This window comes from Budorcas taxicolor, chromosome 1 (assembly GCF_023091745.1).
Source record: "Budorcas taxicolor isolate Tak-1 chromosome 1, Takin1.1, whole genome shotgun sequence".
NCBI lineage: Eukaryota > Metazoa > Chordata > Mammalia > Artiodactyla > Bovidae > Budorcas > Budorcas taxicolor.
In genome coordinates, this window is record NC_068910.1 from 55,241,332 (window position 1) to 55,268,590 (window position 27,259).

The 27,259-nt window shown below is 44.1% G+C and overlaps 1 protein-coding gene across 1 annotated transcript in view; it reads left to right on the plus strand.

Annotated features, from left to right (window-relative positions):
• Positions 1–27,259, plus strand: part of GADL1 (glutamate decarboxylase like 1) — a 190,970-nt gene that overhangs the window by 78,962 nt on the left and 84,749 nt on the right. The window contains 1 exon segment of the mRNA XM_052636588.1: positions 17,823–18,022. Within this exon segment, the coding sequence (XP_052492548.1) occupies positions 17,823–18,022 (200 nt within the window).

Below are 27,259 nucleotides of genomic sequence, written 5' to 3' on the forward strand. Positions count from 1 at the left end.
CTCTCTACCTTCTCCCCACCCTGCCCCTTCTCCCCTTCCCTCCTGCTCCCCCCACACTCCCTTCTCCCCTTCTCTCCTTCCCTTTCCCCTCCCCCTCCCTTCCCTCTCCCCTCCCCCTCCCTTCCCTCTCCCCTCCCCCTCCCTTCCCTCTCCCCTCCCCCTCCCTTCCCTCTCCCCTCCCCCTCCCTTCCCTCTCTTCCTTCTCTACCTTCTCCCTGGCACCTCTTCCCCCCTCCCTTTCTCTCCCCTCCCCTCCTCTTCCCTCCCTCTTCCCCCTTTCCTTCTCCCCTCCTCTTTCCCTCTCCCCTTCCCTCCCCTCCCCACTTCCCTTCTCCCTCCCTCCACCCACCCCTCTCTCTTCCCTCCTTCCCTTCCCCTTCTCCCTTCCCTCCTCTCTCCCCTTTTCCTTCCTCCCCCTTCCCCCTCTCCTCTTTCCTCTCCCCTCCCCCTTCCTCTCCCCTCCTTCCCTCCTCTCTCCCTCCACCCTCCCTTCTCCCCACCCCCTTCCCCCCTCCCCTTTCCTCTTCCTCTCTCCCTCCCCTCCCCTTTCCTCTCCCCTTCTCTCTCCCTCCCCTCCCCTTCCCTCTCCCCTCCCCTTCCCTCTCCCCTCCCCTTTCCTCTCCCCTCCCTCTCCTCTCCCCCTCCCTCTCCTTACCCCCCTTCTCTTTCTCTTCTCCTCCCTCTTCTCCCTTCCCTTCCCTCTCCCGTTCCCTCCTCTCCCCTCTCCCCATTCTGCTCCTGTTGAAGCTGCCCTCCTGGATCTGAGCATGTCCCTGCGGCGGCGTAGGCACCTCTGGGTCCCCTCTGAGCTCCACTTCTGCCTCTCCTGTGCATCCTAAATAAATAAAAGTTTCTTTCTGCTTGTGTAGATCTGCAGCACTTTTATTAGATGCAGTTTTTATATTTTTCCAACCTTTTTGTTATTTTTGGTAGGAACATTTCAAGTTCATCTAGTCTTTTATTACTAGAATTGATATATGTCAGGCTTTGGCTTTTAATAGTCAACTGCACTTCAGTGCTGCCAGTGGGGATGAGCGTTCCTTGCTTTACTTGCCTTCTCACAGCCTGCAAGTGCGCACAGCCTCTTTATGTGTTGCCAAGTGAGACATGCTCTGTGCCCTCAGTGAGCTCAAGGAATAGTAGGAGAGACAGATTTTAAGCAAGTAATTAAAATATATAAAATACTTTTATTTATGTAACAGAGTAAAAAGCAGTTGTTTAATAAATGTAGATCAAGTGAAAGTATAACCCTCCTGAAGAAGCTGGTTTAGAAAATTTAATTGCAACAGAGGTAACTTTTAAAATGGTATTTTCTTTCCATTTTTAAAGCAATGATCAAAATAGCATTGTGTCAGGCATAATATTTGTAACCCACCAACTAAGATCATTTAAGTTTTTATTGATAGATGAATATTTATATATTATTTATCTATATTGATATAGTCATATGTTTTGCTTCTATAAAAATATAGAATCTATAGAGTCTGTATTTTGCATCTCCTTCCTTTACCCATTCCTACCACCATCATGATTGAAAAAACAGAGGCACTTGGGCTTATAAAATCTTGATTTAAATTTATTCATTTGTTAAATGATGACCACCATTATCTTACCAGATTTTGTATTAGTTCTGAGAGTTTCCTTGCATTTTCTGAATATATAATATCAGTATATAACTATGACTTGCTTTCTTTCTAATATTCTAATTTATTTTGTTAGCATGATATAAGTTGCAATTATGATAGAATCCTCAAAAATATGTTCAGTAGTAATAGTAAATAGAAGGCATTTTTGTCTTCTTTGTGATTTTATTAAAATTGCCTTAAAATATATATTCTTTATAAATCTTCTTAAGAAATGACTTAGGGATGGGAAAGTCACTGACTTTTACTATATCCCTTTTTAATATCTGATTAAGTAGTTCTAGGTCTTCCCTGGTGGCCCTAAAGAATCTCCTGCATTGCAGGTGGTAAAGAATCCACCTGCAATGCAGGAGACCTGGGTTCGATCCCTGGGTTGGGAAGATCCCCTGGAGAAGGAAATGCTACCCACTCCAGTATTCTTGCCTGGAGAATCCCATGGACAGAGGAGCCTGGTGGGCTACAGCCAATAGGGTTGCAAAGAGTCTGACATGACTGAGTGACTAATAGCAAAGGGTAGTTCTGTCCTTTAAATTGTGAACAAAGTTAGGTGTATGTTCATTGATTTTCTACATTACTAATTAACCTCACTTTGTTGCAGTAAATTGCTTTAATATGTTGATGGGTTTGTATACTTAGATTTTGGCCCATGGACATACAATTGGGTTTCCCTAATGGCTCAGACGGACTTCCCTCACAGCTCAGTTGGTAAAGAATCTGCCTGCAATGCAGGAGACCTGGGTTCGATTCCTGGGTTGGGAAGATCCCCTGGAGAAGGAAATGGCAATCCACTCCAGTACTCTTGCCTGGAAAATCCCATTGACAGAGGAGCCTGGTGGGCTACAGTCCATGGGGTCACAAGAGTCGGACATGACTTAGCAACTAAACCAATGGCTCAAACAGTAAAGAATCTGCCTGCAATGCAGGACACCTGGGTTTGATCCCTGGAGAAGGGAATGGCTATCCACTCCAGTATTCTTGCCTGGAGAATTCCATGGACAGAGGCTACAGTCCATGGGATCAGAAAGAGTCTGACATGACTGAGTGACTAATATTTTCACTTTCACTCCATACATATGATTAGTCTCCTCTGTGTGTGTGTGTGTGTGTGTGTGTGCACCTGTCGTCTTGGTTGGATTGTATTTTGACTGTCACCTTTCAACTGTTGTATTTGTTTTAGAATAATTACAAGAGCATAGAGATCGTTAGTTTTAAGAAATGGTCAGAAAAGTCAGTCATAAAACTCTTGTTCAGAAATTTAGGGGGAGATAATTCTTTGTTTATATTGTCACATTTATTCAGCTATTAAGAACTTTCTGCTCTGCTTGATCAATTTTAAGAATATTCTCAAATATTTAATAAATTTTATTGAGATTGTATAGAATCTATATCATCTCATCATTTTCATCTAATTTCCACCTTGTATCCTTGCCTGAAGTCTTAATTTTTAAAATATTTTCTGATCTAATTTGCTTATCTTTTCTCCATAAGAATCACTTCTTGCATTGATTTTTTTCAGTTCACATCTTTATTAAGTTTATTTAACTGTTATTCATTTACTCCTGCTTCTTCATGTTTTTGTTCTGTAAAAAATGTTATTTTACAGTTGAGGACAGTTTTGGCTCAGCTCCTCGTTTTGTTTTGGAGTATCCTCATTTAAGTTATTTTGCAATTAATCTTTAATAATAGTGTTGATTTACTCTTCAAGCCAAGGGTGATTTATAGAAGTAATTTTAACTTCCCAAGTGCTAAAGACATGTTATGAAATTCCAGTTTGTTTTATTGTAGTTGGATAATCAAAATGAAAGCAGAGATCAAGAGTGATGAATTTTTACCTTTTAAACTCAAAACTTGGAAGGGTATCTTATCCAGAATCCACTTTTAGTTTGCATTTTCTTTCCCAAGGAGACAAACAGTCCTCAGGTTTGGGGAGGGATGAAGGAAGAGTGTTTGAAGGGGAACCAAGCATTAAATATAGATAAGCAAAGCCAGGGGCGTTCCAGAAAAAAAACAGAACTTCCCCTTAAGTAGATTCTGTGGGTTCTTTCCTCTCTTGATTCAGGTTCTGGGTGAGGCTCAGAGAGTTGTGATGGCTCCCTCCTTCCCTGCCTTTCATGTCAATTTGGATAATAGAAATTAAGCAGAGATAAGAAGGGAGTGTATTGAGGCATGAGGGTGCCTGAGATAGCCCTGAGTTCTCCTGTAGGCTTTAGAGAGGCTGGTCAGGAGATCAATCGAAAGAGACTGAGAATGGACCAGGGACACCAGGGAGCCTGGAAATAGCGCAAGAAGCCGGGAGCCCGACTCCTGTGAGCTGACAGCCAGAGGCCATGTGAGGTCTTCAGACGTAAACCGAAAGACCATCTGGGAGGAGCTAGAGATGGGGCAAGGCCTCAGTACAAAGACAGCAGCGACCACACTGCGGAAACAGATGTCCCTTCCCTGCCTTCAGTCATCAGACTTAGCAACTGAAAACATAAGATGCTCAGTGAAATGTGAATTTCAGACAAATGACATATAATATTTTACTTATTTGTTTGGCTGCGCTGGGTCTTGTTTGCGGCGCATGGATATTCACTGTGGCACGCGGAGTCTCCAGTCGTGGCACGTGCAGTCTCCAGTCGTGGCACGTGCAGTCTCCAGTCGTGGCACGTGCAGTCTCCAGTCGTGGCACGTGCAGTCTCCAGTCGTGGCACGTGCGCTTAGTTGCTTCGTGGCTGGGGTCTTAGTTCCCCGATCAGGGATTGGCCCTATGTCCCCTGCATTGCAAGGCACATTCTTAACCACTGGGCTACCAGGGAAGTCCCATATAATATTTTAGTAAAACTATATCCTAAATATTGCATGGATAATACCTTTCCAAAAATTTTTGAGTTTTATGAGTTTATATGAAACATATATAATTCAAATTCGATAGATGGTTTTGTATTTTATCTGGCAACCCTCCTCAGTGGCATCTGTGAATGCCCCAACAATATCAAACAAAGAAGAAAAGAAAGAAAACTCAGAGGAAGAATCTCAGTCACCCATATTTTATGTCTGTATGGTCCAAGAGATCACTCAATTTGAGTTTTGCGTTTTGTTGGAAATGACCCGATTAAATATTTTGCATTAGAAAGAAACATAGCTCCAGATCAGAAATGTTTTCAGCAAAAGAAAAAGGGTTTCATTTTTGCCTATCCAAAGTGATATCATTTTGAAATTCATAACAATTTTGTTTTTTGGTTCATGTGACAGGTAAAAGCTGACACTTCACAGTATGATGTTTACATCTTTACCCAAGAGACCAGCGCAAGTTAAATTAGGATTTCCCAGTATTTGTTCCAAATAGCTTGTCTTCTCCTCCTCTTATCTAGTCAGCTGGGACCAGGGGGATGGCCTGGGGGAAGGTGATACCGTCCCTGTGGGAGAGAGGGAGAGTAAGGGGTCGCTGGCAACTGGGCAGAGAGCCTGGATTGTGAGCTATAAACATCTTCCATCTCGTGCTGTGACAACTTACTAATGGATTGCTGAGTTTTAAACCTGGTCCAGAAACAGAAATGGAACAGGGAAGATGGATTGCATCTTGCCCGTTTCTAGCTCACAGCAGTTGTCAGAAAGAAGTTCACGGCTTCTTTTTTATAAAGCGAGTCTCTCCCACAGTAAGTTTCATTATGCCCTTGTCACGGAGCAGCACATGTCACTATTATATGTCCTTTGGATCTTATCTTGGTGTATTATTCCTCTGTTTTATTACCAGTTTTAGACAGCACCATAGTGTGGATTAAACCCTTGACACCCAGTCACCAGTCACGGAAATACCAGTGCATTCATTTAGAGGATTGTCAGCATCTTTGTGCCATTTCAATATCCAACTTGCCAGAGATGCAGTGAAATGCAATGAAATACATAGCTTTTTTTCAGAGCTACTGAGAATCAGGAATTTATATATAATAGGAAAAAGATTGTTTTCTACCAGCAAGGTAGCAGCAGCAAGCGTTAGAAGGTTAGTCACTTAAACAGATTGTATTTTCCCATTGTGAGAGCTATAGGCTGCCCTTCACTTAAAGGCTTCAGCTGAAAGCCAGGAGGAAAATCTCCAGGGGAGTGAAGTTCTTTATATGTCTCCTTAATTTAAAAAGGCTGTGATTGGGGATGGGTTCACTGGCGATGAGTGCTGATGTAAACTTTATGAAGCCGGCAGTCTTCAGTGTACCGTAGAGTCTGATATTGGCTATGGAGTTTCCCAGTGAAGTGGTGGGAACCGGTGGGGATTAACGGTCCCCACCTGGGGATGTCCCCCAAAGCCACCCCCTTGCTTTAGCCATTCTTGAGGCAAGGCGTCACTTCCATTCAGGGCATTTCTCATAATTATTTTGGACCAAAAAAATGTCATTCCTCGGTGCCAGGCTGCAGAATTCGTAGAAAAGGAATACTGGAGACTTCCTGGGTGATCCAGTGGTTAAGACTCCATGCTTCCAACGTAGGGGACGTGGATTCGATCCCTGGTTGGGGAACTAAGATCCCACATGCTCTGCAGTGTACCCCGCCCCCCAAATAGAAAAAAGTAAAGACGTGCTATCCTTTATCATTGTACCCGTTCATGGATTTTGAGAGACTGGAAGAAGAAAAATATAGCTGTGGTTCATTTGAAGTTCCTGTGGTTCTGGGCACAGGACTGGTCAGCCCACAGGACCTTCCTAAAGGGTTCTGAACAGAGGGGGCTTGAGGGCTTGAGGATACAGGCTAGGAATCAGGGTGACATCTTCACTGCAGTTATTCTCAGATTTATGTTCTGAACAGCCCAGAACAGTCCAGTGTGGTCTGGTCATTTACGTGTCACATAAGGCTACTCTCAGGCTATCGGCCCAGAGCTAAGTAGCTGAGACAGCAAGTACATGGCTTACGTATGCTCAGTTACTTCAGTCGTGGCCGACTCTGCGACCCCATGGACTGTAGCCCGCCAGGCCCCTTTGTCCATGGAGGCTCCAGGCAAGAATACTGGAGTGGGTTGCCATTTCCTCCTCCAGGGGATCTTCCTGACCCAGGAACTGAACCTATATCTCTTGCATCCCCCGTATTGGCATGTGGGTTCTTAACCACTAGTGCCACCTGGGAAGCCTCTCAAATATTGTATGAAGCTGAAAACATTTCCTTCTGGCCATTTGCAGAAATTGTTTGCCCATCCCTGATCTAGAAACTCCAGAGGAGAGGGGGTTGTCTTCCCCATGCTCTGGGATCACAGTTTGACTAGGAAACTCTGGCATTAAATACAGTTTATCAGGGGGTACATCCATGTAGGGGCCTTGATGCCTGGCAAGACTTGTGTTCAAATTCTCCCTCTGTCCTTCACTATGTGACTCTGACAAGTCACTTAACTTCTCTGATCTTTCACTATTTTATCTGTTAAATGGAGACATTTTCCATTTTGAAGAAATACTATGACCTTGAAGGAGAGAAGGTGCAGAAGTGCACGGCACACTGCCAGCCATGTGGTGGGCACCCCATGCCACTGAGGGCACAGGTTCTTCCATGTGGGCAACTGTCCATGTGGATAGTGGGAACATTCTTTGCGGTTTTAGCACATCTCTATATTTTACCGTAAGTCTGGGAAAATATACTTTTGTTCCCCAAATTCTAGGATCTATTCAGAGATTTTTACCGAGTGCTTCCTGGCTCCTTTTAAACTGTTACTTAGGCTAGTTTTCTGTAGGATTGCCCATGGTTATGGTAATATCAACCAACCCTCTCATGGGGTTTGTACGAAGACGAGCAGGGAGCAGTGTTTCAGAAATGGCCCTGCTGGGTCGCATTCCCTGATCTCTCACCTGTGCTCTAGGCCTTAGAGGCCAGGCCTCTCAACGACGCTCAGGCCTCAAAAGTGTAGGCTGGCAGCCTTGCCACTGGACCTGCCCCTGTGAACAGCACCGTGATAAGCCGGAGACATAGTCTGATTTTGTTCCACGTTGCATTCTGATGTGGAATGGCTCTCCTGGCCTCCGTCCAAAGCAGCACGCTTTCAGTGTCTGTTTTGTCCAGTTTGAAAGACCTCATTTCCATCTATGTCTGTCCACCCATCTTGGAGAGAATTTAACCATCTAGACTAAAAGAATATGTTCTGAATTAATAAATGTTTTCTTCCAGACATTCGCTTCAACACTGTGCCGTGAATCCCCGTCCCCACGAGGTGGGATGCAGCACGGTGTCCTCATCTTCCAATTACAGATGCACGAGGAGTGAGGTGATGGGGCAGCGTGATGCAGTTGACAGTTCACAGTAAAGGCTCGGCGCTTAGTTGCCTGGATGCCTTGGCTGTGTCCGTGGGACCAGGTGTGCCAAGAACTTGGCAGATAGCCTGTCCCCTTTCATCCTCCTTTTGGCACAGACGTCACTTCACGTTTCATTGTGTTTCCGCATCGGCTTCTCCCCCTTCCCCTCCTACCCCCCTGCCTCACCTCCCTCCTCTCTCCTACCTGCCCTGCTCTCTTGCCTCCCCTTCCTCCTTTGCTCTTCTAATTCACCATATTGTACTTTTGTGAGCTTCCTTAAATCCCTTTTGCAACAAAGAAGGTTGGCTATAGCAGATAGAATCTAGAAAATCAGAGATGGAACTAATGCAACTGTTGGAACAGATGGAACTCATTTCCTCCCATTGGCTTGAATGAATGAGGTTTACTCATATCCACGTGGATACAATTAAGCTTCCAAAAACAAATGAGTCTTTGTCCCAATCACAAACACCTAGCAAATCAAAAAATGTAATAGATTAGTTCAGTCAGTTCAGTCACTCAGTCGTGTCCGACTCTTTGTGACCCCATGGGCTGCAGCACGCCAGGCTTCCCTGTCCATCACCAACTCCCAGAGCTTATTCAAACTCATGTGCATCGAGTCGGTAATGCCATCCAACCATCTCAGCCTCTGTCGTCCGCTTCTTCTTCTATCTTTAAGCTTTCCCAACATCAAGGTCTTTTCCAATGAGTCAGTTCTTTGCATCAGGTGGCCAAAGTTTTCAAGCTTCAGCTTCAGCGTCAGTCCTTCCAATGAATATTCAGGACTGATTTCCTTTAGGATGGACTGATTGGATCTCCTTGCTGTCCAAGAGACTTTCCAGAGTCTTCTCCAACAATGCAGTTCAAAAGCATCGATTCTTTGGTGCTCAGCTTTCTTTATGGTCCAACTCTTATATCCATACGTGACCACTGGAAAAACCGTAGCTTTGACTAGACAGACCTTTGTCAGCTAAGTAATGTTTCTGCTTTTTAATATGATATCTAGATTGGTCATAACTTTTCTTCCAAGAAGTGTCTTTTAATTTCATGGCTGCAATCACCATCTGCAGTGATTTTGGAGCCCCCAAAATAAAGTCAGCCACTGTTGCCACTATTTCCCCATCTATTTCCCATGAAGTGATGCTGAATGCCATGATCTTAGTTTTCTGAATGTTGAGCTTTAAGCCAATGCTTTCACTCTCCTCTTTCACTTTCATCAAGAGGCTCTTTAGTTCTTCTTCGCTTTCTGCCGTAAGGGTGATGTCATCTGCATATCTGAGGTTATTGATATTTCTCCCGGCAATCTTGATTCCAGTTTGTGCTTCCTCCAGCCCAGCTTTTCTCATGATGTACTCTGCATAGAAGTTAAATAATCAGGGTGACAATATATAGCCTTGATGTATTCCTTTCCCTGATTTGGAGCCAGTCTGCTGTTCCATGTCCAGTTCTAACTGCTGCTTCCTGACCTGGATACAGATTTCTCAGGAGACAGGTCAGGTGGTCTGGTATTCCCATCTCTAAGAATTTTCCACAGTTGTTGTGACCCACACAGTCAAAGGCTTTGGCATAGTCAATAAAGCAGAATTAGATGTTTTTCTGGAACTTTCTTGCTTTTTCTATGATCCAGTCGATGTTGCCAATTTGATTTCTGGTAATAGATTAAGGTTACTTATTTACTTATTTATTTTGCACATCACATCCACGCCAAATCCTTGGTCATATTTTTCATGGCTCAGAGCATTTTCCCCACCAGTGAAGACTCCAGCATTATTCATATTGACCCCATAATGTTCTTTATTTAGGTGCATGGATGAAAATCACTCTTTACTTGTCCTCACACACAAATAAATCTTTGATGATTGGCCTTCACAGCACAAAAAGAAGGCAGATAATCACTCTGGTTTATGTGCTCTGGTGAAAACTCAGCACTTGAGAGTTCGCTGGATTCAACATAAATGTATCGCCTACTGAAATTTCTAGATCAGAATTTTTCAACAGAAGGTCAAGATCCCTCAGAGCAGTGGTTTGCAGTCCTGGCTGCACAGTGGGGTTACCTGGGGAACTTGAAAAAAAAAAAAAATACCCCACATCAAAGATTCTGATTTTTTGGTCTGGAATAAAGGGCCCTGAATTGCTATTTTTTAAAAAAAATCTCATCAGATAATTCTAATGTTAACTTGGATTAAGAACCACCATGCTAATTAATCTTGAGTTATATGGTTAATTATAAGTCATGTCAGGGTTTTATTTTCCTTTTTAATGAACAGTGGCAATAAAATGGAATAGAAAATGTCAGTATGCATTTCATGTAGAAATGATGGCCACTCTATCAGAAAACTTTTGTTTCCGTTTCTTGTAGTTTAGAGTGGATGCTATCACTTTTTAAAAATAATTTCTTACTGTGGGTTATATTCAGAGTTTGAAAAACAGTGTTTTAGATTATCTTTAACAGAGAAAGTATGTTGATAGCTGCCCAGGGAAGATCAGAAAATTTCCATCTGTCCTGAGAGGCCATGTTGAACTATTTTTAAATGTGTGTGGGGCATGTGGAGGTATTGCCAAATGAACTCCGCACTATCAAATGTTTTTGTCTATTTATAGAAGCCGTCACACATTCTTTGAGACTTTGAGCCTGACTTTCCGCTCCCCATAGGCACCTCCACTTTAAAGTATTAAGTCTGCATTTCTTAAAAATGTCTTTTAGCTCAGCCTCCTCATTTCAGAATCTGCTGAGTCTAACCCTTAGTTCAGGGGTATTTAAGGGAGATTTACATTTCAGAAGAAAATATGGGGGTGGTGTGTGCTTTCTTCCCCTTCCACCTTGAACTGGGGCACAGAGTTGTAGGATCTGTTTCATAACTTAGAGAAGTACAGTGGAAAAGTGATCATTTGAAAACTATGTCAAGTGCATTAAAGGAAGGAGAGCTGGAACTCAACTGTTCAAAAGCAGCTTTGGAATTATGGGGAACAAATAATCTCTGCCCCAAAGAGGAAGACAAAGCAAGTATGGATCATCCATGGAAGTTGGATCTTCATGGATGAAATGATGTTTCCTCAAGGAATATATCAATCCCTTCACAGAGCACTGTGTGGTTAAATGTGTTATATGCATGAGGATATTACATTTTTATGAAAAAGCTCATCTCACAGTACCCAGAAACTTTCTGGAAACAGCTTGAGTCAGGCCGTCCATCAAGCAGGGGGTGATGCAGGATTACCCCTGCAAAGAGGGGTAACAGCGCAGCTGTATTTTGAGACAACAGAGGCTGATGTGAACTTTATGAAAGGAGAAGAGGAAACGGCAGGAAAGCACCACGTGGCAACAGAGAGCCAGGTAACCATCCCCCAGCTCTTCAGAATTTGAAGCACAGACCCCATAAATATCAGCACACTTCTAACCCTAACATCTCCTAGAATATACAGGTGATGAGGGGAAGGGGAGGAGGAAAAACTGGGAGAATTAACTGAAGATGTGGGCAGAGGCTGACGTGTAGGTGACACCAGAGCTAGGGACATGCTCAAAGGGGATGGAACAGCACACAGAATCAGCCTGTCAGAAAACAGCTCCTCGCTGGTCGCTGAAGCCTCATAACAGGATGGAAGCCTTCCGCAGAAACTGAAGCGGTCAGTGACTGACCCAGCTGTGCAGATGGCAGAGGAGAAGGCAGATAAGAACTCAGATGTGGTGATGAGTTGAGGGAGAAACTATGGCTGTTCATCAAAAACAAAAACCTCTCTACCTGGAGGTGACATGCTGCTGCTGCTAAATCGCTTCAGTCGCGTCCGACTCTGTGACCCCATAGACGGCAGCCCACCAGGCTCCTCCGTCCCTGGGATTCTCCAGGCAAGAACACTGGAGTGGGTTGCCATTGCCTTCTCCAAGGAGGTGGCATGAGATGACTTAATAATTTTCTACTGTAACTGAGAATAGGAAAACTACACCAGGAAGAAAATGAATTAGATAAATCCCCAAAAGAGGGATTAATGGAAAATGAAAAGTGCCTGTGTAAAGAATTCAGGAATGAGGGGACACCTGCTCTGAGGTGTCTGTCTGACAGATGGACACATCTGTGTGTGGGGCATGACACAGACATACGGTGAGTGCAGGTCCCGGAAGTGGAGGCCCGGAAGTGGTTACCGTTTAAAGCAGATTCCCAGTAAGTGGGCGGATCTTACAACATGGCTGAGCAGCGTATGAAACACACAAGCCACAGTCGTCAGTGACTGCATGGGGCTAGGAAATCGGGTGGAAGTTTCACGGACAGAGACAGGAGTACAGGGAAGATTGAAGGCAAAGGTTTTTGTTGCTCCAAGTGATTCTGATGACCGACTCTCCTTCCTAAGGGTTTGTAAAATGTTCCATTTGCATCTGAAAGAAAGAAAAGAAAGGAAAATAAAAGAAGGAAAGACTTAAAAAATCCCCAAAGAGATAAACTTTGAGCATTTTCTTACCCTTCCTTCTTTCTATTCTCTTTCTCCTTTATTTTCTTTCCAGACTCTTCTTGGCTCTGCCTAATACAGCCACCTTGTCCATGATTGTTTGATCTACTTCCTTTCATGGAAAATGACACTGACATTGTTGTCATCGGCTTGCTCTCTTCCCTCCTCCCCAGCCTACCCCTCAGTGGTCAGTCAGCATATCCATTGTCCCCCCTCTGCCTAAGGAAACTGAAGACCCCCAGACCAGCTCCACTTGGCCAGGTGGTTGCAGGAATCTGGGCTCTTGTCTAACACTCGGAAATGAGGGGGCACATGTGCTGACAAAGTAAGAGATTTTATTGGGAAAGGGCACCCGGGTGGAGAGCACGAGGGTAAGGAAACCCAGGAGAACTGCTCTGTCCCATGGCTTGCAGTGTCCGGTTTTATGGTGATGGGATTAATTTCTGAGTTGTCTTTAGCTAATCATTCTGACTCAAGAGTCTTTCTTGGTGGTGCACGCCTTGTTCAGCCAAAATGAATGCCGGAGAGAAGGATTCTGAGAGGTGGTCGGACATGTGGTGTTTCCTTTTGACCTTTCCTGAACTCTTCTGGTTGGTGGAGGCTTATTAGTTCCCTTACCAGGACCTCCTGTCACAAAACAACTCATGCAAATGGTTACTACGGTGCCTGGCCAGGGTGGGCGGTTCCAATCATTTTCCTCCCCTAACAAGCTGATGGCTCCTGGCCCTGGTGAGCCCCACTCTCACCCTGGACTGTACTTGTTGTGTCTTTCCTTCTAACTACACTGGGGCTTGTAAAGACCCACATTATTTAAGACAGCCGTCATCATGAGAGCTAAGCAAGGTCAGGCTTACTTCTGCTTGGAGAATGAAGACCGTGGCTAAGTCTTCCTATTGCTCTAAGATGTCTTATAATAGCTTTAATATATTCTATCAACTTGGTCTACTCCTGTAGTGTCACTGGCAGATACATCCTGTTACAAAGGATGTACGTTCCCTTTCCCTCTACTTAGCGCTCTGTGGTGACCAAAATGGGAAGGACATCCAAAGACAAGAGGATACACGTATACATACAGCTGATTCACTCTGCTGTGCAGCAAAAGCTAACACAACACTGTAAGCAACTATACTCCAATTTAAAAACAAACAAACAAAAAGCTCTTCATGAATGTTTATGGGGCCCTCTCCTCCACATAACCTCCCTGGTGGCTCATATGGTAAAGTGACTGCCTACAATCTGGGAGACCCAGGTTTGATCCCTGGTCGGGGAAGATCCCCTGGAGGAGGAAATGGCACCCCACTCCAGTACTCTTGCCTGGAAAATCCCATGGATGGAGGAGCCTGGTGGGCTGCAGTCCATGGGCTCGCAAAGAGTCGGACACGACTGAGTGACTTCACTTTCTTTCTTTTCGTTCTCCTCCACATGTAGTTAAGCTCCAGTGTAGAGAGAGGAGAGTGTCATGGGTTAGAGAGTTCGCATCCTGAATCCTAGCAGCCTCAGTCTGAAAGCCAGCTGTACCACTCAGTAGCCGCATGATCTTATGTCATTAGCTGAACCTTGCCAGGTTGCAGCTTTCACACACCTGCAGTGGCGTTGAAAACATAATGGAATAACCTCTTCAAGCTGTTATGAGACTTACGAGTTCACCCACACACAGTACCTGGCACGCAATGAGGACTCCACAAATGTTAGCTCTACTCAGGCCTGTTACATGCTCAGTGGAAAGGAGAGTTGTGGTTTCTAGACTCTAGACTCTTGTAGTGTGCTTGTAAAAGAGACATCCTTTTACTGTGTAATTCGTCCTCCAGTTTTCCTCTGCTTTGCCCCGAAAGGTGTCTGACTGCTGGGAACTATGTGTCCCACGCTCGCTGGCCCATTGGCTTCAGACAGAGCTGGAGGCTGGAAGGTCACTGGTCTCGCTCTCTGCAGGGGTAGCATCACCAGCCAAGGCCGCCTCCTCTCTGATCTCCTGGCTCTCCACACAGAGCCTCCCTCTGGGCTCACAGGTCCTACTGGGAGCCCCCATTCCGAGGCTTCCTCCCCATGTTCTAAGAGTGAGGCCAACACATGAGAAAATAGAATAAGAGAGAAAAGATAGATTCCCAGTTTAGTCCCGGATCCAACTGTGCCTGATATATATGACTGGATTTTAAAATATGCATGCCTATAAAAATTCTCCTTTTTTGCTTAAGCTGCTGATTTCATTTCTTTCACTTGTCACTCTATGTGTCCTAACCCATTGTCTCCTAATTCCTGAGAACTGTTTGAGATGCTATCACAGTATGGAACAATCGGCATTCTCATTGAATATTTGTCTTTGAAATTTAGATAACGAGTATTTATTGTCTTGCCAGGGCTAAGGATATAAAGATGAGCAAGAGAAACACAGTCCTTCTCTTTAATAGCACAACAGTGACTAATTATTTTCAAAAACATTCACTTTTACCACACTTATTCTAAAGTGCTGTTTTTCTCTGGAGATCTGAACATCCTCTTAGTTGATGCCTGTCTTAAAACTAGAGACATCTCATCCATTTTAGTGCAAGGACAGAAACTGAAATGCAAAGCCAGGACTTTGCGGGGAGAGTTCTCATTTATTTTCAATAAAGGAAGTCCCAAGCCTTTAGTTGTTCATGAGACCTTCCCAAGCAGGAGGATTTTTCAGTGCAGCGAGATCAGCAGTGTCATGTCTATGGGGTAATCACTCATCTTGCGACGTACTCTCTGGGCTCTCCGCTCCTCCATTTGCCTACAGTGATGCCATTCGTCTTCCCAGGATGGATGGGTTCCTCTCCCTTTCAATCACTAGCAGCAGGCACTGAAACTTGCCCAGGATGTGTCCAGGGTTCATGTGCTGTGGGGATGTTTTTGCATCTTTCATGGCTGATGAAAGTAAATTTGTACTCATGATGCAAGTACAAGTGTGTGTGTGTGTGTGTGTGTGTGTGTGCGCGCGCGCGCACGCGCGTGCACATGTGTACTTTGTCCTTAAGCTGCAGTGGCCTTTTAATGTAATATATGGTCAGGCTGTAGTTGCTATGGAAACAATACCCAAATTTCCTGACCTCTGAGAGTAGGGAGATGGGGCGGTGGCAGCTATGATCAGAGTTGAGAGATTGATGATAGAATTAAGTTAAAGCTTAAAGAATACGTGCTTTTTCTACCTTAATGATCACATTGGAGCAATCTCCTCTTCTCCTGTGTCTGCCAATATTACCTGTCTGAGCCAGGCTGAAGGCTTATGAGCATTCCTTTGTTATTTTAAAATCAGTTTACTTTTGGATAGTGGATGAGTGGGACTTGGGAGTTCTTGACTATAGTCAGTACACATTGTTTTGCATAGTATTGAATCATACTTTCTGGTGCAAATAATACCCAAATTAGTGTCCACACAGGCCAATATTGTTATTGAAACAGCAAATGTGTGCTTTCATTTGGAATATGATATTTTGAAATTTTGAAATTTTATTTTTATTCTTTATATACTTGTTGATCAGTCAGATGGGTACATGGAATAAACACATGCTCTCATGGAAAAGCATTTTATTTTAAATATAACAATGTGTACAAAAGAAAGCTTATTCTTAGAAGTAGATATTGAAAATAATCATTGAATGATACGTCAGTCTCCCACTAAACTGAAAATCCGTACTATTAGAAAACGTTTTCTGTTTGATATGCACACTGTAAAGTACAGTGCCTGACTCATCATAAGCAAATTTCTAAATGTTTGTTAAATGGATGAATACGTAGTCTCTAAGAAAAAATAAAATGCATGTTCCCTCTTTAGGAGGGATCATTTTTTCTAGGACCTCTGTGACTCTGGGGAGTTTCTCCAGGGCTTCCTCTCAGTGCTGGTGGTTCTGCATTGTTAGAGTCTGGACGACGTTGCTGTGCCCCTGTTTATTCTGTTCACATGATATGTCAGGGTGATGGGGCAGAGGGACAGAGTGCGGGGAGCCGTGTCCTCCGCTAACAGCTTAGTGAGGGTCTTGTGCTCAGTGCTGTGTTAAGCCCTGTGGGTGTGGACATGGACGGGAAATGATTCCTGCCGTCGAGAAGCTGCTTGGTTCTCAAGGAGAGAATATAGAGGGCTGCTCGCCGAGTAGGGGTGACTCAGAACCAAAACCAGCAAATGCAGTCAAGGGGGAGAGGAGGAAAGGGGTCTAGCAAGAGGGGCAGGGAGAAAACGCTGGCGGGAAGCAGACCCTGAGATGGAACCCAAAGAGGGAAGCCACATTCGATGTTAGTAAATTTGACAGCTTATAAATATGCTGGATATATTCTTCCGAATGTGCCAAATATATTCAAGCAGAGAAATATATATTAATATATTAAAGGTCGAGCAAACAGTGTGAACAAAGATATAGACAGGGCATCGTCTTGTGGCTGAGGGACATTGAATAGTCTGTTATGCTGGGGAAGCAGTGGTTCTAATAGCTGTTCCCTGGGAGTGGAGATGCTCAGGGAGCTGTGGGGGCTGAGGGGTGGGTTCAGAATCCTGGGGTTTTAGATCCCACATGCCTTGAAGGAAACAGGGCTTAAATGCTAATAATTTGAGGTCAAAGTAAAGACTGCAGAAAGGAAATAAACAGGGTAAATTGTCACTCAGGGTAAATTGTAGAGAGAAGTAACCAGTCAATAAATGTAAATTGAATTTGATTACAGATGAAACCAGTGTGAGACCAAACCCCAAACCCTAGGGAACTCTAGGTGCTATTTAGTCGGTTCTTTTTTTTTACTCTTCCATTGCTCTTTCCTCAGATTTTTTTTTTTTTTTTTAATCTCTGTGTTAACTGTCGATTCTGGCCTTTTCATTATGGATATAAATTGAAAGAAGGGATTTTAAAGCCTAGTGTTTTTTGTTTAATTTCTATTTCTTTGGCTGCACTGGGTCTCAGTTGTGGCACACGGGATCCTCAATCTTCCTTGTGACATGGAATTCTTAGTTGCAGTATGCGGGATCTAGTTCCCTGACCAGGGATCAGACCCAAGGCCCCTGCGTTGGGAGTCTGGAGTCCTAGCTGCTAGACCACCAGCAAAGTCCCCAAGGCCTACTTTTTTCACCTGTGAAATTGTATAAAGTATACACAGTGTGTTGGGTATTTTTCTAATGTGGAACCTTGAGTGAGTTACAGATAGATTTTTTTTTTTCCCCCATCTGGAGTAATTGGCCCATGTTGATGTCATACAGATGATGACATGGTTGTTTAAAGTTTCTTAATACTCACCAATACAAGTGTGAAGATGGACTTAGCATTCTCAACTCTGAGGATTTGAGGTTTTTTTGAAAATACAAGAAGTTGTCTATGTCTCAAAGTTAATACACACCTAGTGTGACAGGTCAGTCACAGAGCCAGACCAAATGCCTTTGGCCCAAAGCAGTAGAATATTATACGAGGTTTTGTTGGTGGAGAGTGATTTTGAAATCAAATGTATTTGAGAAATGGACAATATTACAAGCTGTCTTTCTTTCTATTTTTTTTCCCGAAAGGACCTTCTTAAGAGATGCTACTCGGCCAACGCGTCTTACCTCTTCCAGCAGGATAAATTTTATGATGTCAGCTATGACACGGGTGACAAGTCCATCCAGTGCAGCAGGAGACCAGATGCATTCAAGTTCTGGATGGCCTGGAAGGCCCTGGGCACATTAGGCCTTGAAGAAAGAGTTAACCGCGCTCTTGCTTTATCTAGGTACTTGCTGTGTGTGTGTGTGTGTGTGTGTGTCCATGGGTGTCTAATAGACTCACTGAAGGTACGTTTGTAAGATCTGTACATGTCCTCTCATATATAGATCCCTTCTTTCATGTCATAACCATTTTCTCAGCACCCTCTATTTTAGATGTTGGGAACAAAGCAGCTCTCCCCTCTGCTCTGCAGCGTCCTAGCCTGGGGAGAGATACATCCAGGCGGCAGAGCAGATAAAATTCAGGTGCACTACTTTTGGTAAGGGGAGGTACACGGTGCTCCAGAAGCACTCAGGTGCGTTCCCTAGTATGGTCATGAGGGGTGCTGGCAGAGGTTTCCTGGAGGAAGGGACATGCAGCTAAGGCCCAGTGAGGAGAGGAGAGATGATTGATTTCAGGCAGAGGGAGCCCCAGGTCCAATCTCTGGGTGTGGGAGAGATCCCAGTAACTTCAAGGACCCGAAATATGGCCTGTGAGAGTGTGGGGCTGACAGAAGGACAGACAGGCAGAGGCGAATGTGCCGGCTCTCCGGTCGCTCGTCCTTTTCTAGCATGAGGACAAAGCTTTTGAAACCACTTGCAATGACACACCATCGTGATTATCTGGGTCGCCAAGATCTTTTTTGTACAGTTCTTCTGTGTATTCTTGCCACCTCTTCTTAATATCTTCTGCTTCTGTTAGGTCCAGACCATTTCTGTCTTTTATCGAGCCCATCTTTGCATGAAATGTTCCCTTGGTATCTCTGATTTTCTTGAAGTGATCTCTAGTCTTTCCCATTCTGTTGTTTTCCTCTATTTCTTTGCATTGATCCTGAAGAAGGCTTTCTTATCTCTTCTAGCTATTCTTTGGAACTCTGCATTCAGATGCTTATATCTTTCCTTTTCTCCTTTGCTTTTCGCCTCTCTTCTTTTCACAGCTATTTGTAAGCCCTCCCCAGACAGCCATTTTGCTTTTTTGCATTTCTTTTCCATGCGGATGGTGTTGATCCCTGTCTCCTGTACAATGTCACGAACCTCATTCCATAGTTCATCAGGCACTCTGTCTATCAGATCTAGACCCTTAAATCTATTTCTCACTTCCACTGTATAATCATAAGGGATTTGATTTAGGTCATACCTGAATGGTCTAGCGGTTTTCCCTACTTTCTTCAATTTAAGTCTGAATTTGGTAATAAGGAGTTCATGATCTGAGCCACAATCAGCTCCCGCTATTGTTTTTGTTGACTGTATAGAGCTTCTCCATCTTTGGCTGCAAAGAATATAATCAATCTGATTTCGGTGTGAAAGTGCTGCAGTCAGTATGCCAGCAAATTTGGAAAACTCAGCAGTGGCCACAGGACTGGAAAAGGTCAGTTTTCATTCCAATTCCAAAGAAAGGCAATGCCAAAGAGTGCTCAAACTTCCGCACAATTGCACTCATCTCACATGCTAGTAAAGTAATGCTCAAAATTCTCCAAGCCAGGCTTCAGCAATACGTGAACCGTGAACTCCCTGATGTTCAAGCTGGTTTTAGAAAAGGCAGAGGAACCAGAGATCAAATTGCCAACATCCGCTGGATCATTGAAAAAGCAAGAGAGTTCCAGAAAAACATCTATTTCTGCTTTCTTGACTATGCCAAAGCCTTTGACTGTATGGATCACAATAAACTGTGGAAAATTCTGAGAGAGATGGAAATACCAGACCACCTGACCTGCCTCTTGAGAAACCTATATGCAGGTCAGGAAGCAACAGTTAGAACTGGACATGGAACAACAGACTGGTTCCAAATAGGAAAAGGAATGTGTCAAAGCTCTATATTGTCACCCTGCTTATTTAACTTCTATGCAGAGTACATCATGAGAAACACTGGACTGGAAGAAACACAAGCTGGAATCAAGATTGCCAGGAGAAATATCAATAACCTCAGATATGCAGATGACACCACCCTTATGGCAGAAAGTGAAGAGGAGCTAAAAAGCCTCTTGATGAAAGTGAAAGAGGAGAGTGAAAGCATTGGCTTAAAGCTCAACATTCAGAAAACGAAGGTCATGGCATCCAGTCCCATCACTTCGTGGGAAATAGATGGGGAAACAGTGGAAACAGTGTCAGACTTTATTTTGGGGGGCTCCAAAATCACTGCAGATGGTGATTGCAGCCATGAAATTAAAAGACGCTTACTCCTTGGAAGAAAAGTTATGACCAACCTACATAGTATATTCAAAAGCAGAGACATTACTTTGCCGACTAAGGTCCGTCTAGTCAAGGCTATGGTTTTTCCAGTGGTCATGTATAGATGTGAGTTGGACTGTGAAGAAAGCTGAGCGCCGAAGAATTGATGTGTTTGAACTGTGGTGTTGGAGAAGACTCTTGAGAGTCCCTTGGACTGCAAGGAGATCCAACCAGTCCATTCTGAAGGAGATCAACCCTGGGATTTCTTTGGGAGGAATGATGCTAAAGCTGAAACTCCAGTACTTTGGCCACCTCATGCGAAGAGTTGACTCGTTGGAAAAGACCCTGATGCTGGGAGGGATTGGGGGCAGGAGGAGAAGGGGACGACAGAGGATGAGATGGCTGGATGGCATCACTGACTCGATGGACGTGAGTCTGAGTGAGCTCCGGGAGTTGGTGATGGACAGGGAGGCCTGGTGTGCTGCGATTCATGGGGTCGCAGAGAGTCGGACACGACTGAGCGACTGAACTGAACTGAACTGAACTGAACTGAACTGAACTGCAGTAACACTAGAGAAGGTCTTGAGATGTGCGTGCTGGACGCTTGTCACCTGAGAGGGCTCTGCTGCTGAGACTGGTGGGTGGAGGGCAGGCCACGGCCAAGTGTGGCTCTAATTGTGATTTGCCGAGCCTGAGCTCTTTTGAGTTAACCTTGATTGTGTTTTAAAAATCGAGCATTCAAACATTCCAAACAGTTTTAAAGCAGGAAATTGTAAACAGTCTAGATTCCTGGCTTCTTCAGAAGATGAGCGCGCTCTCAGTCCCACATGGTGACGAGGCACTGAACACAGTGGTGTCCCCCACGCTCCTGGGTTTTGTCAAGCCTGTTTCACTGTGGTTCAGAGAGGCCAAGAGCCAGGGAAAGCAAGGGCCACCCTTGACAAGCTTCATGACTGGGGCAAGCTGCTGAAACTTTCTGTACTGTTCCATCCCAGAGTCCTGAAGATAGTGACTTTGAACTCAGATAACTGTTAGGAGGATTCCGTGAACTGATATTTGTAAAACACCCAGGACAGTGCCTGGCAAATGCCACATGCTGTGTTTTAATTATTTTTTAAAAATTATTTTCTTACCTGCTTGGTCCCTAGAAGCATCAGCGTTTGTGATCTCTGGTTTGGAAAACCTCTCCTTCTTTACTCCCTGTTCATATTTCACTGGCAAAACCCTGCAGGGTCTCCCTGAGACTTAATCAGCCTCCTCCTTCTTTGGGGGGAATAGTGTAGATGCTCTGCATGCCGCTCTGTGGGACAAGGGTGCTCTGAGTACCAGTGAGGACTGTCTGAAAACCCAGGATCTTTTTTTCTTAATTGGAATATAATTGCTTTGCAATGTTATGTTACTTTCTTTTGCACAGTGAGGTGAACTAGCCATTCAGTTCAGTTTGCGACCCCATGAATCGCAGCACACCAGGCCTCCCTGTCCATCACCAACTCCCAGAGTTCACTCAAACTCACATCCATCAAGTCGGTGATGCCATCCAGCCATCTCATCTTCTGCCGTCCCCTTCTCCTCCTGCCCCCAATCCCTCCCAGCATCAGAGTCTTTTCCAATGAGTCAACTCTTCACATGAGGTGGCCAAAGTACTGGAGTTTCAGCTTTAGCATCATTCCTTCCAAAGAAATCCCAGGGTTGATCTCCTTCAGAATGGACTGGTTGGATCTCCTTGCAGTCCAAGGGACTCTCAAGAGTCTTCTCCAACACCACAGTTCAAAAGCATCAATTCTTCGGTGCTCAGCTTTTTTCTCAGTCCAACTCTCACATCCATACATGACCACTGGAAAAACCACAGCCTTGACTAGACAAACCTTTGTTGGCAAAATAATGTCTCTGCTTTTGAATATGCTATCTTGGTAGGTCATAACTTTCCTTCCAAGGAGTAAGAGTCTTTTAATTTCATGGCTGCAATCATCATCTGCAGTGATTTTGGAGCCATATGTATGCCTATATCCCAGCCCTCGTGGACCCCCCTCCCCTCTCCTCATGCCCGTCCTCTAGGTCATCACAGCACCAGGCTGAGCTCCCTGTGCTGGACAGCAGCTCCCCACTAGCCAGCTCTTTCACATTTGTTAGTGTATATGCCTGGAGAAGGCGATGGCACCCCACTCCAGTACTCTTGCTTGGAAAATCCCATGGACTGAGGAGCCTGGTAGGCTGCAGTCCATGGGGTCACTAAGAGTCGGACATGACTGAATGACTTAACTTTCACTTTTCACTTTTCACTTGTGCTGGAGAAGGAAATGGCAACCCCCTCCAGTGTTCTTGCCTGGAGAATCCCAGGGACGGGGGAGCCTGGTGGGCTGCAGTCCATGGGGTTGCTAAGAGTTAGATGCGACTGAGCAACTTCACTTTCACTTTTCACTTTCATGCATTGGAGAAGGAAATGGCAACCCACTCCAATGTTCTTGCCTGGAGAATCCCAGGGACAGGGGAGCCTGGTGGGCTGCCATCTATGGGGTCGCACAGAGTCGGACATGACTGAAGCGACTTGGCGGCGGCAGCAGCAGTGTATATACATCAGTGCCGCTTCCAGACTCATCCCGCCCCGCCTCCTTCCCCACTGTGTCCGCATGTGTCCATTCTCTGTGTCTGCGTCTGTATTTCTGCCTTGGAAATAGTGAAAACCCAGGATCTTAAACCGACAGTTGTTTATTCTGAGAGGTCTGTAAGTTGGCTGGAGTGGCTTCATCTCGTTCTCAGGTGGCTGTGGGGGTGGGGGGAGGCCTGGGTCTGCTGCTGGCGTGTCTTGTAACTTCCTTGAGCCCGAACCTGTTCTTGTGATGGTGGTGACAGAAGCCCAAGGTGGCAAGCCTGCTTTAAACTCCTGATAGCATGCATCATGCCCATTAGCATTCCAGTGGCCCAAGCAGATCAGATGGCCAAGGTCAGTATCAAGAGGTAGGAAGAACTGCAAGGTTAATATGCTGAAGGGCTTCGAAATAAAGACAGGAAAAGAGATGGCCTGGCACTTTCAGAAGCCTGTTAGAAGTCAGCATTTCTGGTGATTTGGGTTTAAAAAGTAGTTTGAAAATTCTATAAATATTTTAATAAATTAGGACGCTTGGTGGTGAGCAACAGAAACTGTCAAAGTATTATAAACAAAGTTAATTTATTTGCTCGTGTAACTTATAAGTCAGTGTAGTGATGACTGTGGAATGGCTTGTTCTAAGTGCTTAGGCAAGTTCACCAGGCCTTAATTTCTGTTCATCAGTCAGGTCTGCTCCCCTTCACATTGGGTTTACTCCCCTGTAGGAAGGTAGTTCCCAAGAGGGTCAGATCTGTAGCCTCCCAGGTTCAACTTCAAGGTTTAGAGGAGAGAGTACTCCTTTTTCAACAATCCCGGGAAGGTTTTAGTTCTTTCTGACAGGTGTCGTCTTCAGAAGTTGGGAGATAACTACCCAGCGGTGAAAACGTGAAACTGTCAACCATAAATATTCATAGTTGCCCATTGAACTAAAAGGTTCAGAAAGTTCTATTGCCCTGTTTGTGTTCTTCTCATACTATACGAGTATGGTAGACTCTGCATTATTCTATCTAAGCCACTAAGTAATTCAATGGCAGGTGTCTTGAAACAAAGCTAGATATAAATATTTGATGATCATATTTATTACAAAGTTAACATTCATCTCAGGGTGGAATTTAATTTATAGTCTAAGGATACCTCCTAATTTTTGCAGGGAAATATCACAGGAGAATAAATGTTAACATTTCAATTCAATTCAACAACACTTATTGTTTGTAAATGTTTGTCATGTTGAATTGAATTGAATTAACATTTCAGTGAGCATCACTGCAGGCTCTGTGACCTATATTTAAATATTTGAAAAATGGTCCCTTTTCTGTCATGCTGTTAGTCACAATGGCTCTCTTGCCTTAACTTCCCACGTTCTTGTTATCCAGCAGTCCTTTCCTGGAGTGGGCACAAGCCATCCACGTCCCCCATTCCCGGTGCCGAGGCAGAGTCCTCTTAGGCATGTCACTTGAAACAAATGTGAAATTATCAACTTGGAGAAAGTTTCTCTGGGAATAACAATTATTTTAAGTTAGCAACATAAGTGCTTTATTTTCATGATTTTATTTTTTTCAAATGAAGTGTGGTCTGCTATTCAGGAAAGAGGAAACATTTTCTGAATTCTGAAGTTTATTCTACTTGCTGGTGCCCATGTGCATTTGTGTACTAGTAAACTGGATCTCAGGAGGAAGAAAAGCCACAATTTGTAATGTCTGCCAATTTCCATGGTATAAGTACTCCCACTGTGGAAAATTTCAAGCTGCCAACAGCCATGGCTTGTAAATGCTCTTATATTTAACAGTTGGATCTCACTAACCAGTACAAACCAGCTCTAGAGCACCATTGATTATATGAACCAATATAATCCATTCCAACCACTGGCTGGTAGGAGTAAAAATACCACTTCTCATCAAGCCTACTGACCTTCAGCCACTTGTTTTAGAGTTTACCTAATAAAAACTCTCATCCATGGTCAGGAGACTGTATTTGGCTAATTGCTAGGTCACAGCGGCATCATTTTGTTTCCGAGAAGTATGACTTTCTTCAGTAGATAGCTTTAGCAAAGGAAAGCTGCAGATAACAATTGTGTTGCTGTTTGGGGTGCACATAAGTCATTAGTAGCCGAGGTAGATAAGGTATCCGTTCCCACAGTCCTGCCTAAGTCAGGTCTCTCAAACGCGGGGAAGGCTGTGCAAGTCTTTTCCCCTGGCCCACTGCCGTGAGGATTGCACTGACTCTCTGGACGCAATACTTGCACGTTCCTGAACCAGAACGGAGCTTAGTTTGAAAATGTGTATATTGGGGGCTTCCCTGGTGGTCCCTGGCCAGAACCCCGAGCTCCTAATGAAGTGGTGGTTGTTGTTTTTCAGTCACTAAATTGTCTCTGACTCTTTGCGGCCCCATGGACTGTAGCCCACCAGGTCCCTCTATCCGTGAGATTTCCCAGGCAAGAGTACTGAAGTGGGTTGCCATTTCCTACTTCTTGGGACCTTCCCGACCCAGGGGTCAAACCTTCGTCTCCTGCGTCTCCTTCATTGGCAGGCAGGTTCTTTACCACTAGCGCCGCCTCGGAAGCTCCCCAGTTCAGGGGACCCAGGTTCAGTCCCTGGTCTGAGAACTAGACCCCACATGCCACAACTAAGAGTTTGCACACCATGACAAACGATCCCACTCGCCATTATAAAGATGAAAGATCCCGCGTGCTGCAACTAAGGTCTGGCATAGCCAAAATAAATAAATAAAAATAAGTAAATATTTTAAAAATTTGTATATTGACCTTAAGATGTAAGGCCCAGGTTTTGATGGACCAGTGGACAGCATCACCCTAGTCAGATGCTCCCTCTTCTCTCTGGGAAGCAAGAACAGACCTTCTCAAGAGGACAACAATTCCTGTTTCATGAGTTGTCAAATCCAGAAAGAGGGAACTAATTAGTTCCTAGAAGATCTCCAAGGCATTCCCTAATTTCCATTTGACCCTTGTCATTTCACTGGATGAGAGAACATTGCTTTCAAGAAATATTAATGACTAAAACCCTGCCTTTTTCTTCGGTTGTTTGAAAACCAGTGACATCGTGAGCCTAAAGCAGCATGTGATTATTAAGCATAATTGAAACCGAGAAGGCTGGGGTTCAAAAATCACCATTTCCAGCAGAAAGCAGACAGTTGTGATCTCTGATATCTGCTTAGGAAAGCTGAAAATGTGTTACAGTCCTCAGGGCTTCTGGTTGCTGAGGGCACCTTGTAGGCTGTTGTTACGACACTAGTTAAATGGATATTCGCTGAGGGGCAATTTTTAAAGCAAATCCAGAAGAGTCATGTGCGTAAGTCTTTTCAACAACAACAAACAGCTCAGGAACTCCCATTCTGCTGCTTTGCTAGGTCTCCCGTGTATCATTTATCTGCTCCCTTGACACACAATCTCTGTAATCTCTCAGATGGAATTCATTTCATTGACTTGCATGAATACTGAGGGATTTATTGGTACCAGTATGGAAAAGGTAAGCGGTTATACAATGGCACCTTTGTGCTAGTGTATTTCTCTAGGTGAGAAGAGCGAGAGAGTGTAGAAGACTCTAGAAGGGCCAACATTTGCATTTTTTCTTATATTTCTATTTTTTAAAAGCATCGCAGTGCAGTAGAATGGAACATGCAGGTGTCTGTGATGAATCACACAGGCCATGCCATGTGTTCTCATGCACGCAGAGCATGAACAAACCAGATGGAAAAAAAATCCCAGAAACTCAGGGAGGCTCCATTGCATCAGAAGAAATTTCCCAGGAGGAGATGAGACCAGAAGACGCGCTTGGTCCAGAGCACTCCAGGGAGACTCCAGGAGGCTGGTGAATTGAGAAGGGGACTGGAAAAGCTATTTACGGAAAGGAATGCATGCCCTGCAAAAAGGGCAAGTGAAATACACAAGTATTAGATGGACACATGGAATGAAGGACAGGAAATGTTTCAGAGCAAGATTTCATTTTGTACACTTCAAAACTAAGCCAGAATCTTAATAGAATGAGTTTTTGTTTGTTTGTTTTTACCCAGTAGGATTGGTGAAAACTCTTACTAATGTATAGTATTTCTCTCTTTTGCTAAGCTTAGTGGAAAGGACAGTGAATTTTATGAAGTCATTGTTGCCTTCTGAACAATACAATGCCTTTTGGTAGAAGTGGTTTGTGGTTCCTGAGTTTTATCCAAAACCGCAGTGTACATCTTTTCTTTTTTTATGGCTTGCATCAGATAAGAATAGAGTTTTTTTTTTCTTCACAATTCTATCTTTAGACTGTTTTTATATATTGAAAAGTTGTGAGGAATAAATCACCTATGAACATAGGCAGAATTTGTTTGGATTTCCTCCCCAGAACTCAGTTTATTTAAGCATTTATTTAAGAAGAGGGTAGGTACCCTGTAGAAGAGGCACTAGTTTAGAAACTAGCATTTTTGAACCTACACTCTGTGGGGTCATAGGCTTTCAGAAGATCTTAATAGTTGTTGTTCCAAAAAATGTCTCCACAGTCAAGTATGTTTGAGA